This window comes from Passer domesticus, chromosome 6 (genome assembly GCF_036417665.1).
Source record: "Passer domesticus isolate bPasDom1 chromosome 6, bPasDom1.hap1, whole genome shotgun sequence".
Classification (NCBI taxonomy): domain Eukaryota; kingdom Metazoa; phylum Chordata; class Aves; order Passeriformes; family Passeridae; genus Passer; species Passer domesticus.
In genome coordinates, this window is record NC_087479.1 from 41,264,055 (window position 1) to 41,277,957 (window position 13,903).

The 13,903-nt window shown below is 38.8% G+C and overlaps 1 protein-coding gene across 2 annotated transcripts in view; it reads right to left on the reverse strand.

Moving 5' to 3' along the window:
- The window catches only part of TTC17 (tetratricopeptide repeat domain 17), a 55,044-nt gene that overhangs the window by 35,592 nt on the left and 5,549 nt on the right, over positions 1-13,903 (reverse strand). For both annotated transcript variants that reach the window (XM_064424953.1, XM_064424952.1), the window contains exons 2-10: positions 6,591-6,680; positions 5,100-5,269; positions 4,011-4,122; positions 2,769-2,900; positions 1,966-2,075; positions 1,507-1,651; positions 988-1,127; positions 608-768; positions 177-289 (exon numbers count right to left, since the gene is read on the reverse strand). In XM_064424953.1, the coding sequence (XP_064281023.1) occupies positions 177-289; positions 608-768; positions 988-1,127; positions 1,507-1,651; positions 1,966-2,075; positions 2,769-2,900; positions 4,011-4,122; positions 5,100-5,269; positions 6,591-6,680 (1,173 nt within the window). The remainder of the gene's footprint in view (positions 1-176; positions 290-607; positions 769-987; positions 1,128-1,506; positions 1,652-1,965; positions 2,076-2,768; positions 2,901-4,010; positions 4,123-5,099; positions 5,270-6,590; positions 6,681-13,903) is intronic.

The window sequence follows — 13,903 nt, forward strand, 5'->3', positions numbered from 1 at the left end:
GCTTGTACTAGTATCAAAAGGAATATGCATTAAAATACTTTGCACTCTGGGAAAGAAAGACTAAGATTTTTTTACCATAATTATCACACCCAAAATGTAACCCTTTTGTCAACTCTAAAAAAATTGGAATTATTTTGCTAATAAAGCAAACAGGATGTAACCTGAATCAGACAAACCTGAACATATTCCACATTTTCAAAAATGTCTCCACGGTGGTAACGAACAGGCTGATCCCACTGACAGTGCAAGCTATGCTGCTGGTTGCCCAATCTGCAAATCTGGTGGTTCCCTGCAGAACAGAAAATATTCTCTTATACTAGAGAAGTGTGGTTTCCAAGAAGACAAAAGACAGCACACAGTCAACCTCTCTGTCCCCATTTTGGTCAATCCTTTTTATTTACTCCATCAGCCCAGAGGAAACTCCAACCTCAAAAGACTCAAAAAGAAATCCCTGTTCAAGAACATACTGCAATCTCTTGGTTTAATAAGCAAAACACAAGAGCCACTCAGGGCCATCTGAATATATGAAGAAGACATATCCTGACACTTATCAGAATATGTGCCATATTTCATTGTTTTAATGAGCATGAACACTAAAAAGTTGTACCTAATTGAGCTTCTTTTGCCATCTGTGTCTCATGAATGATGTTCCTCAAGATTTGTTCCTCCTGGATGAGCTTGTACTTGTCTAAAACATCTTGTTGCCTAAGGTAATGGTCATGCTGCTTTTGATATTCCTTTAATTCATTTAACGTTCGCTGAAGTGATCTTGGAAATTAAACAGAGAAGATTTACTTTGAATGCTTTCTAGAATATCACCTTTTCCTACACTCTTGCACTAGGTTTCTTAACATTTTCTTATGCTTCATTCTATAGTATAATCAAAGAAATACAGAAATTTAAAAACAATTCTTCTTGAAATGTAAATAACTGCTGCAACAGAACTACAGAAGTTAGACTGCATTGCCACTGGCATATTTTAGTTACCTATGCTGGGCTTCCAATTTCTGCTCAAGCTTTTGCTGACATAGCACAGCATGCTTCCTTTTTACAGCCTGCTCAAACCCTGGTTTGGCCTGTAGAGCATGATCATAACACAGGACTGAGTGGTTGTACTCTCCAAGCATCTGAAGAATGACCGAGAGAGAGAATTAGCCATTGTGCAGTAATATATAACAAACAATACTCATTTTTAAAGGAAGCCATTAACTGAAATTTTAATTTATGGTAACAAGCAGCCTGTCATTTCTGACACTCAAGCCACTACATCTATTAAAGAAAGGCTGTAGAAAAATTTTACTGGAATTTATTTCCAGGTGCAGAGAAAAGCCTTTGCTAATAGACAGACTTTTGAATAAAAGTATCTTGACAGAATCTTAAGCTTTAAGCACGGGATGCATGTGGACCACAAGACACACTAAAAGAGTAAACCATTACAAGTCAACCTCAAAAGATTAAGTAATATTTAATTTTCTTCAAGTCTTGGAAAATAAAGATTGTATTTACCGCATATATATTTCCTAAAGTGTAATAGCTGGTGAAGAAGTCACTGTAATCCAGAGCTGCATGAACCACAATAGCTGCATCTGCAGAGAAGTGAGCCCGGTGCAAAATATTTGCCAAATTGACCAGTGCAATGTCTTTATTTTGCCTAAAAAATAAAATAAAATAAATAGGAAAAAAATTAAAAACTAATATTAAAGGAATGCAAGACTGTGTAAGAATCATGCACAAGGACACATTAATTTGCCAGTCACACATTAAAACTTATCACTTGCTAGAAAAATGTCTTGACTATTTATATACATAGTATAGCACACAGAAACAACAGAAAAAAGACCAAGAGACCAAGAACAAATAACACAGATTATTCCTTAGCATACTGTCTTAGAAACCAAAACCTGTTTACTAACCAGGGTAACTAGAAAAGCAATCTGAGACGAAATCCTTATTAGCAATTCTTACCTTGAAGAAAAATGAAGGGCACGCATGGCACATTCTACTACTTGGTATGGCTCATTCTTTATTCGCCAGTAAAAAGAAGCCATGTTATAGAGCACCCAGGAAGAAGAGTTCTGCAGTAAAGAGAAACACATGAACTGTACTAACTACTAACACATGAACTAAAAGGTTAATCAGGGCTTTAATTACTATAGGATGAAAAGCTGAGCACCAAAGTTGGTGCTCAGCTGCTCTAAGCTATCCTCCTCCACTGGAAAGCTGCCATTTGGCAACAGTTGTCAATGTTTAGGAACACTGAAGTAGCATGCTAATGTATTAAAGAAACAGAATTTCTGCATTTCAAGCAAGTAAAAATACAAAATGAGGTGAAATGAGAGGTGACAGTATTTTAAGCATCAGCATCTTAGCTGAAGTTCATTTGAGGGTTCCTAGATTTTACAGGAAGACATTTAACAAAAATACACACACTTCAGTATGGTTATTTCTTCTTTGCTCTTTAAGTACCTGTATTTTTTGTTCTAAAACTCTGATTACCTTGACAAAGCAATGAATGTGGCTTGCTAGACAACATAACTACATAAATCCTTAAAGATGACAGAAACTATCTATTTACTGGCTTTGCTGATGCCTTCTCCTGCTTCTATTTGCCTGTAAGAAAATGGTCTCAGTTTGCGTTTTGAAACTGAACTGTAAACCAAAAATACATGTGCAAAACTGGATCTGACTGCTTGTACGAGGCGCATCTCAACTTGTGAGACCTTTCCAGCGCTCTTTTTTGTGCACCCGGTAAGATTACAGTTTCATACCTTCATAAGCCCCTCATAAATACGGTGACCTATTTCCTCTATACTTCTTCCCAGTCTCCGTGATAAGTATGTGAAGATTGGATCTTCTTTAGGTAACAGGGGTGCAGAAAGATTAACCCTTTCTTGGACACCCTGAAATAAAAATTGAATACAGGTATTTGCTGACACTTAAGAGTAGAGAAACAAAAGCATGACTCTACGAAAACATGTGGCTTGGTTATTTTACAATCTTATCTTCCTTTCAAGATCTCTGGGAATTGATAGAACAATTTCACCTCTGACAGATAATAATATATATTATTGCAGGAGGGAAAACAATAGAAGCAACCAAAAGCAGCCTCTGCCTGTGAGTTCTACAGGGGAAGTATTCAGTTCTGGTAGCACTGTGTATCTGGCAGCTACTGATATCACCAAAGACCACTGAAGCACTAAAGTCAGGATTGTAAGGTTCATTCATTGTTACATTCAGACAGTGGAAGTATCCCTGCACCTCTTCTCTTTCTTCCTTCCCAAGCACAAACATACTTCTTTCAAAAATACATCCAGACCCAGGAACAGAGGTAAAACAACTCCACTTAGCGTTTAGCTGTAAGAAAGTCCTTATTTGTTAATGAAAAGACTTGTAATAAAATAAATATCAAGATAAAAGCACTAAAGCTGCATTCACATTAGAAAATGTGCTCATATAATGCTGTTGACAAAACCAGTTTTCCTACCACTCTTCTGCTGTAACTTTTCTAAAGCAGCTGACTTTGCACTAGTAGGTAACAATTATTTCATCCTCTGGGTTAGGGCTTGGCATTCAGATACCAAACAGACATTCATGTTAGGAGCTACCAACAAAACTACAAACAATTTTTTGATTCTGAATCTTCATACATTTTAATGACCCTGTTCAGCACTCTCCATATTTCAACTGAGATAATTCACAAGCTAGTAGTAGTAGTTCCAATGAAAGCTACCAATTTGCTAATGTGTTATGAAAACAAAAGACTCCATTTTCCTAAAAATGTCCTCTAAAATAAGGGAGAAAATAACAAAACAGAAACTGTATACCTGATGGAATAGGTATAACCTCCGATATGCAGGTACTTTAATCAGGGCCCAACTGTAGTTTTAAAACAGTGTGAAGCAGTCTTGGAAGATTACAATACCTTTCAAGCTTGAGTGAGAACTGCCAGTAGGAGTTTTCTATTCCTCTTCCTAATGGGGAAAAATACTTACTTGCATTTGCTCACTTACCCGTAAGTGCTGAAAAGCATGAATACTGTATGGAAGATCTAGAACTTTTGTACAGTCTGGCTGCTGCAGGTCTGGAGGCACTGGGGACTTTGTGTCTATATAGTCTTCAGGGCTGAGGACGTAATAACATAACATAGCAGACTGCAGATTAACATACTGCTGGAGCTCCTAAGAGACAGTATGGTAGCTGATAGAGAGAGTACTCTGATTTAATCATTACAGAAATCCCCTGTTCGGGCACATTAGCCCATTTCTGTTTTATTCAGATGTCACGACTATAGGATAAAGTAAATAAATTTGTCTGCTTTACAGAAAATATCAACACTTGGATAGCCTCCAAAATGTATCAGGGTCAACCTAGTGTATCACTGCTATGATTAATGATGTATCTGCCAGGCAAATGGCAATGCATGCAGACTCTTCAACTGAAACAAACAAGCCAATCCCAAATATGGGTGATGAGAAGTCCAAACGAAGGTGTATGACGATAAAATTGATCTTTTCCCATTTCAAGTACTCATGTGATTATGATAAAAAAACAACTAAAACAAAACAGTCATTCCTGAAGATGAATTACCAATGAAGCTGAATGTCAAGGACACTGGCTGCTCATCCTTCACTTTGTAAACATGAGACAAAATATGACCAGAAAGTTCAACAGCTTGGTAATCAATGGAATTTCATTCAAATTTGAGTCAAGACAGTTTCCACTAAAATAAATATCTAGCTCAAAACACTGAAAGCACACTCAAGCAAATTCAACCCCCTTCTACATGACATATTTCACTTCAATTCACGTCTGGGCATATCAGTATAAAGTAACAGTGGTAGAACTGGGAAGAAAGGAAAAGTTTCAGGGCAGGGCTAGCATAGACAGTTTGGGGGAAATGGCTTTTTTATGTTGTACCTGCTCAAAACTAGTAGCAGATGTTGTTTCAATTTTATCCCACAGTAACACAAAACAAAAACTGTCATCTAAAGAAAGTCAGTGCTGGTCATTTTTCACTTTTCTTTACAGGTAGTGTTGATTTTTTTTTCATTCAGTAAAAATCTCAGAATATAAAGTACATTATTAAAGCATCTTATTACCGGATATCTTTGCTCTCTAAGGTGATGTATGTGCCATCATACAGATCTAGGTCCCCCAGGGGCACCTTTGCTTTAATGCAGTCTGGATCTTCTTTATTATGCCTTTGTTCCAGCCCTGTGTCTCTGTCCTCATTTTCCTCTATATGAATCTTTTGAGCAACTAACTGTTTCTGTAGGAAAAAAAAAAGGAAACAGAATCATATAACACCAATGAAAGCAAATGCTACAGTTGTTACAATTCAACAGTCCCACTTTTTCCTTAAAACAAAGTTCATCTGAAAAAAATCTTAAAAATTCTCATTGAATTTTGGGAATACCTTCGTATCTTTTATAACACCTGTAGGACTTTTTAGGATTTGGATGGCATATAAATGCTTTCTTTAGAAATAATACAACTTGAATGAGCCCTTATTTCTCCTGTTTGCCTAAAAAGTGGACCAATAGCATTCCAAATCCATGGTAGGCGATTTAGGAAAAGAAGAAATGGTTGATACAAGTACATCAAAGTTTTTCACATTTGGCCCCCTTTTTTTTCCACTATAAGACCTTGTGGAAATAATATGAAACATCGCAACAAATCATCATCATTATCTTAGCCAGTCAGTGTGATAAGTACAACTGAACAGGAGTACATGTAAATAGTACTGTACATGAATACCTGTGAAATGAGAAAACCTGCATTTCTAATTAAAGCCATAGACACTCGATTACATGCTACTGTGAAACAATAGAGATACACATACTAGTGGCAATTTGTACAAGAATTTTTCAAGTTATAATAGGTAACTTCTGCTGAAAGTCATTTGTGTACCAAAAGTTGGACATTAGTGATTTCCACACCCACAACCCATGCCCCAAAAAGCTTGCAAGTATTATTCTATCCACAGCTAAAATGTCTATCATCACAAAAAAGACTACACTCTGATGAAAAAGACTGGCTGAACACAGGGGCAGTCCTGCTTATTTTCCTTTCTCCTACTTCACCCATTCATCTAAAGCTACCTCTGGTGTGTGTTATCCCAAACTTAGTTAGTTATCCCAATCTGATAAAACCAAAGCTGGCACAAGAAAGGGGTACATGGCCAGAAGGGCTGTGAGCTGTTTTCTTACCTAACCCCTATTATATTTGAACTTCAGTTTATCAGTTCAAAGTTCTTTAAAGCCCTTTTCAAAAGGGTGGTCTCAGACCCCTTTTCAATAATAAATGGGCTTGAAGAAAAACAGAGATTATTTGCTCTGTGTTCTCCCAAAATATATCTAAAAACGTTAAGATTTATGGCTAACAACAGGGAATGATAAAACTGGACACCAGTTAGGCAAACTTGAGGCAAAAAATTCTCGAGATCTGAAAAATTTTTCATCCTTTCACTGAAGGAGAACTTTGCCAACAATAAATTATTTTTGCCATCTAAAACTATCACTATAAAGTCTATGAAAAAAAAATAAATTTGTATTTTCAGAATTAGTTAGTACTTAAATGTTATGCTTTACCTCCAGTTCTTTGAGGTAGTTAACTGTTGTTTCTTGTCTCATTAGTATTACCAAATCATGTGGGTTTCTCAAATTCATTGGTGAATCCACCTGCAAGACATTTTAACAGTCCATCAATGTAACACATTCACCTAATTACAGTGATTTTAAAAGAAGGCAATTATGTTAATTCAATCACAGTTTGTCTGTTAGGAGGTTTTCTGTCCAGTCAACATTCATAACATATCCATTTAAAAATCCATACTTCAAACAACATTGTCATTTGAGAATCCAATTCAACCCATGCTTCATTTAAATCAGGCACTCAAGTTCTAAGCATAAAAGCAAATAAATTTCCACAACAAACATTACTAAGAGTATTTAGTGCTGAAACACTAGGTATCTTAAACTGCAATTACAAAAACTTATTTCATTTTGCAACTTTAAAATTCCTCCACCACGTCCCTCAAAAGGCATAAAGTAGCTCAGCTTCAACTCCTCTCTGCAACTAATTTAACACACTGGCCTACCAAACTCAGGAGCTGAACACAACATAACTCCTTCCTGCTTGTTTTGTGTGAACTAGTAAACTAAATTAGTTCATGAAGGATTCAATGAGCATGAGAACAGAAACAAGGAAATAGGACTATGTGATGACAGGATGAAAAGACAAGGTGACAATGACAGCAACATCTCACACTTTTAATGTGACTGTTAGATGGTCTACATCAAGATGTTCTTCCTGGATCTGCTCAGTTTCCATTCAAGCTTTTGGGATACAGAACAGCTGCTGCATGAAGATGTGAGGACTTACCTATTTGTTAGCACTGATAAATGGGCTGTCCATGCCCGTGACATCTGTGCAAACTTGATGACATTACCATTTAATGGAAAAGTCTGCCATACATACAGGTGCAGGAGAACCTCCTGAGCTCAAGTTCTTCCTTTTTTGTCACCTTTCCAAATACCTTGGACAAATTTCTGTTACACTCTCTTACTGCAGAGAACTGCATCTCCAGCGTCTTTTCTGGTGATCTTAACGTGTCCTGTCAACAGGTTACACCTCAGGCTGTACTCTCTCTATTGTGAGTCAGATAAGCAGCTCAAATCTACTTTCTCTGGACTACTGACTGTGAAGTCTACGTTTGTCGCAAGATTCTTGACTGAGTGAGGACCTTGTCCTCTGAGATATAAACACCTGTTCCTTTTACTAAACCCTAAGCATGGTTTTGGCTAAATTTGGCTAAGTATTCCTTTCCAAAGCAAAAGCTGCAGTGTTTCTTTTAGTATGGAGCCATTTTGATGGGTGGCTGCCTACACAGTCCAAACAGTTACACAAAAACCTCAGTTTCTTCCTTAGCAAATTAATTCTCTCATATCACCAGATGAATAGAAAATAATGGGTGCTACTGACACTAATCCATTTTTACACTGTGAATTTGGAGATTCTGGATTCAACTGCTGCAGATAAAGGATGACCAAGTATCCACCATGATGCAGAGAAGCAGAGAAAATAGAATTTCAAAAAAATCAAATTATCTTGTTAGTTGAAGTATTAAAGTCTACAGCATTTTATTGATGGTCGTATTTCCTATTTCCTCCTATGGGCCCCACCTCACTCTGAACTGGTTGCACACAAAGAGAGAGTTATGCACTGAATTTAGCACTGGGTTATGCCTCACTTGCTAAAGAAACTACCACAGTATGTGCAAATGAATGAGAGATTAATTTGCAAAGAAAATAAGTTTCACTGCGTTTAAAGCACTTCATTACCCATTTCAAAATAGCACTGCTCATCTGACATCTAAAAGCTGCTTGTATGATTCTACACAGTCACTGAGGGAAAAGTCAACTATCAGCTCCACTTTCGGTGCCAAACAGCATCTGGGAATTTTTGGAGTAAGTTATGCAGGCGTCATCAATTAGAAAACCTTGTTCTGAAAGATGAAGGATCTTGGCTTATCATTCATTCAGAAACAGAATGATATTCGGGGTCGCCTTCTGTTTTTAACTTTTGGTAAGACAGTCTCATGAGAAGTCTGAATTTAGTATTGGAGAGTTTGGAGTTACCAACCCAGTGTGCGTGGGTTGACAGGAAAGCAATGCAATAAGTACTACACTCCCATCAACTATTATCTAGCAGCAGAAACCAAAGTTTCAACAACAAAACTGCAACAACAATGAATTAATTCATGAAGTTACAGCAATCCACCAGGAAATCATCCCAGTTAAGGATATTTTTCTTGTAGTCTCCAGATTTTCCCTTCCACATCTGACTGAGCTGGTCACCAGCAAATAAGTACTTTTTAATAACAGCAGAATCCTTCAGCCTAGTAGAAAGTTAACCTTACCAGTGTGTAAACACAAAGCTCCTACCACAGAATTTTAGTAGCTGCATTGTGTTTGCTGGGCAAGGGGTGCCTTCTGTGAGAAGCTGCCAGAAGCTTCCCCTAAGTCTGACAGAGAAGACTTCAGCTGGCTCTGAGACAGATTCACTGCCAAGGCCAAACCCATCAGTGACTGTGGCAGCACTGCTGTGGTAACACATTAAGAAGAGAAAAGAAGTTATTGAGGCCAGAAAAAAAGTAAGAACATGCAAGAGAAGCAGCTCTGTATATATCAAGGTCAGCAGAGAAGGAGTGGAGAAGGTGCTCCAGGTGCCAGAGCAGAGATTTCCCAGCAGCCTGTTGTGAAGACCACGATGAGGCAGGCTGTCCCCTGCAGCCCATCAGGGAGCAGAGATCCATGTGCAGCCTACGGGGGACCTCACACCACAGCAGGTGGATACCCAAAGGAGGCTGTGAACCTGTGAGAAGCCCACACTAGAGCAGCCTGTTCCTGAAGGATGGCATCTTGTGGGAGGGACCCTGAGCTGGAACGGTTTGTGACAGCCCATGAGAAGGAACCACTGGAGGAACACTGGAGGAGTTCATGCAGGACTTTCTCCTGTGGAAGGGACAAGACACTGCAGCACAGGAAAGAGTTCTTCCTTGGAGGAGAAGGAGTACTTCTTGGAGGAAGCTGTGGTAAAATCACTCTGTGATGAACTGACCAGAACGCCCATTCTACATCCTCCTGTACCACCCAGGGAGGAGGGGGTAGGGAATCAGAAATTAAGTCCAGGAAGAAAAAGATGGGTTGGGGGAAGGTATTTTTAAGATCTGCTTGTATTTCTCATTACCCTACCCTGATCTGATTTGTAATAAATTAACTAATTTCCTCAAGCTAAGTCTATTCTGCCTGTGGTGGTAACTAGTGAGTGACCTCTCCCAGTCCTTATCCAAACTCTTGAACTTTCTCTTGCATTTTCTCTCCCCTGTGCAGCTGATGAGAGGAGTGATGAAGCAACTTTGGTGGGCACCTGGTAAGCTCTTCATTACTCCCTTTTCTGTAGTGACAGACAGATGGCTTTTAAACTGAAATTTATTAATCTCAGATCCAGTCAGCAACACTGTGAAGACTTACAGTGCATTATCCAGCTTTTTACAACACCCATCTCTACATCAAACACATTTTCTTCATGTTGCCAGAGATTTCTACAGTTGGAAAAAGACAAAGCTGACATACTGAGCTGTGAAGAGCACCAACACTGTGTTTGCCATTGAGGGCAGTAGTGACACCTCATGAAGAATACAGTAAGTTGCAAACAAAGGTTTGCATCTGCATAACTTGCACAGCGCAGATATGAGTAGCAGCAGTGATAAAGATAAGTGGGAAGCAGGATGTGCTGAAATCAGGAAGACACACTTGAAGCCCTGCAGGGCTTGTCACATGGATTCTCACACTTCCCTCACGCTGCTTGTGCTCAAAGTCTACCGGGTATCTTCCTGTTTTCCTGTGCAACCACGTCCCCAAACCAGGAAAATTACACTCTGAATGAAACCACAAAATAATCAGAATTTTCTTGTGAGATGCTGCTTATTAAAATTCAAAGAGAAGACCTGTCAAACAATTCTTCAGTCAGAAATATAATAGTCCAAATAAAAGACATTTTATAGATACCTAGAGACTGTTCTGGATTATGCCCCTTCCTTCCCACAACAAGACTCCAGGTAGATTTCAGAGGATAGTGGTTTCACTCAGATTCATGTCATGCTTGTGCTCTTACCGACACTTGCCACCTTCACCCCTTCATGCAAAGTCTGCTGTGCCTTGTCACCTGATTCAGGAGTCAGACGGGTGAAAAATACTCAGATGTTGTGACTTGGATGTTTTTCAAAATGTGAGCAACTCTCCGTAAGGCTCCTCTGGGATCAAACAGAACAGACATCAACATGCACAGCAAACACAGCTTCATGGTGCCGAGAGTGGAGACTCCTGCTCCAGAACAGATCTTTGTCCAACTCACTCATTTTTAACTCAAAGTGTTTCGTTGATGGCACAGCACTACATTCATTTACTCTTCCTCCAAAGTGCTGAAACTGTGACATGCAAGATGAAGTGCTTGAAATGCAAGAATTTGACTTCAATTCCAACACAGTAAACAGGGAAAAAAAGTTGTGCTGAAAAGCTTTCTTTGAACCTTTGACAGCTACTGTAGTTACACTGCAGAAAGCCTGCCAGTAAAACACTTTTAGAAGAACTGTTCTCTGTTCAACTTTGCCCAAAGGTGAAAGTTTCTGTATAAAGCACAGTTCAAATTTATTCACTGTCACAAAGTACACCAAGAACCTGATTCAGCAAGAAACACACAGAATTTGTGTAATGAAAAAAAGACATCGAGTTGAATCAAACCCTGAAGTTTTAGGGTCTCCTATGTTACCTCCATATATCAAAGTCTCTCAGCAATTAGACCTGCAAGTTTTGCCAGACCTTCCAGCATATTTTTCCTAACAATCCAGTTACACTGCACCAGAAAGTACTTTTTTTAAAAATGAGGGTCAATGAATGCCTCAGTCAACTATTTTTAAGTAAGACTTTTTTTAAAAGTACTGTGGAAACCCTGCTGTTAACTGAGGTGCAGGCACATCAAAACCAGAATTGCTGTTAGTGCCTCTGCACATCCTATAGGCATTTAGTAAATGCAGAAGGCAGATTATTGGAGAAAAAGCTGAAAACACACTGTACCAAATGATGGCATACAGAAATATGGGCTCCCCATATTTGTTTTACAGGCAGTGGATGTTTTGTCACTGTACAAAATAAAGGCAATTCCCCCTCCAACAGGGTGGAACTTGCAGTCTTGAGGGGGAGCCAAGGATCTGAAAACTGGTGCTTGTCTTTTGGTATATTCTTGCTGTCCTGAGATACTTTACATTCCAACTACATGATGCTACATGGCATTTCTGAGAAAGCCACAAAAAAATCTGTACAGGTTTCAGTGCAAGACAAACTACAAAACTGGAAAATAAATTCTTTGACTCATGCAGATGATGAGTAGGCAGTGTCAGAAGACACTTGTTCCAAGATTGTCACTGAAAAAATTCACACAGAAAAATGATGTTGAAATGGGTTTTTATAAGTATTGAGCCATTTAAAAGCTTACTGCTGCAGAACCTGTTAACAAACAGCACTAGATATTTTGATATCATTAATACTAGCTGTGCTACAGGGAAAACACAAATTTTAAACACTTGTAGCACTTCAGAAATAAAACCTAACAAAGTTGCAGTATTACCGAATAGCTCTGCTCAACTGAGATCACACAAGCTATGAATATCCTAGGTAACAGATCTAAATACATCAAAGGGAAACAAGGCTTTACTTGGAACACCAAGTGTCCAATGTGTCCAATGTGTTGCTAGTCATATTTAAGGGTACAAATTTCCAACCTGTATATTCTAGGTCTTATATTCTTCAGTAGCCATATGCTCAGCTGAATCAAAACAAGAGATGGAGAGATCATTCAGACTACATCTGTAATGAGCAAGTACTTTTTTTCATAAAAACAGACCGGTTCTTGATGTCTGCTCACTGTCAAATCCTAAAAATTTCAAGTATTCTAATATTGAAAATACAGACAGGAAGACTAATTATTAGACTTAGAAGGTATCTAAAAAAGATTAACCCTGAGCAGTAACTTTCAGCAAGTGAACAACACAAAGCCTATTAATTTTTTCTGTTAAACTCTGAGGGAAATTAATTTATCCAGCAGTGTATTTTTAAAGCAGGCAGGTACATGTAACAACAATGGATTTCAAAGTCTTGCTGAGTTTGCTCTTTTGGGCTTTGGTGGGGTCTTCATGCAAACACGTTTTTGGGCCAATTCCAAGGCTACCCTTCAGCTGTGAAGCTCACAACACAGGGAAAGCATTCCAGGCATGAAGTGTAACTCTCACCACAGAATAGCCAGTTTTAAACAGTTGATTTGTATCATCTTTTCAGATTGTCCAACCCTTATTTTAAAGGTGACAAAAAACAGGAGATCAGAGTGTGAGGATCCTAAGAGAAACGGGACCTGGGAACACACAGTGTCCAGAGGACAAAGGCTGTATGAAAACCAGGAGCTGAGGAATGAGCAGGACATGTCTACACATGGTCAGAGCCACTGCTACAGCATTCTGGACTCACAGCCTGAACTGCCTTGGTGTTCAGGCCCAGCTAAATCCAGACATCTCTGCTCTAAAGCTTTTCTGTCAGCACTCAAAACCTGGCATAAGATTACCTGCTGGACTGTGGCAGCTGCGAGGGGCACAGCCACCAAGAGCTGCAGCTCAGCAGCCCTTGGGATCTGCCTCTTAGCTCATCCACCTCAGATGCAAATCTCTGACTGCTGAGTTGAGAGCAGTGGAAGCTTCTTCTCTACCATGGCTCCACTGAATGAAACATTTGCATTTCTCATGCCACATACAGGCTACTACAAGGCCTATTTTTATAAATTTGAATCTAGTCTTGAGGTTCACAGTGACACAGACACACACAGGCTGTGCTCCCCAGGGAAGTTTCACCCTGTAGGTGAAGTGCAGTTCTAAATGCCTACCTGGGACAAGGACATTAAGCAACTCAGCCATTCACAGGTTAAAAAACTTCTTATACACTTATGTAAAGGCAGAAAATTTTAAGAAATATTTTTAACTACTATTTTTCATAGCACATGAAGGCCTATGGTCCTCTGATGATCAAGAGAGAAGTTCTATATCAGAACAAGTTTTTCTTTTCTTAAAGAAAACCTTACCTATGCCTCAGAACCATTCTGCTTCAGTTCATCCTAGGGATAGGAAAACATCTAATAAACTACAGAACATTCAAACCAACCAGCCCAGGTGTTTTGCACACCCTCATAAGGAGGGACTGACAACTGTTTTGGGGAAGGCATAACTCCACCTCAGACACTTCAGTAAAAATGAACTTTTTTTTGTGTATGCATGTGTAGGTTTTTGTTTCCTTGTTTTTGT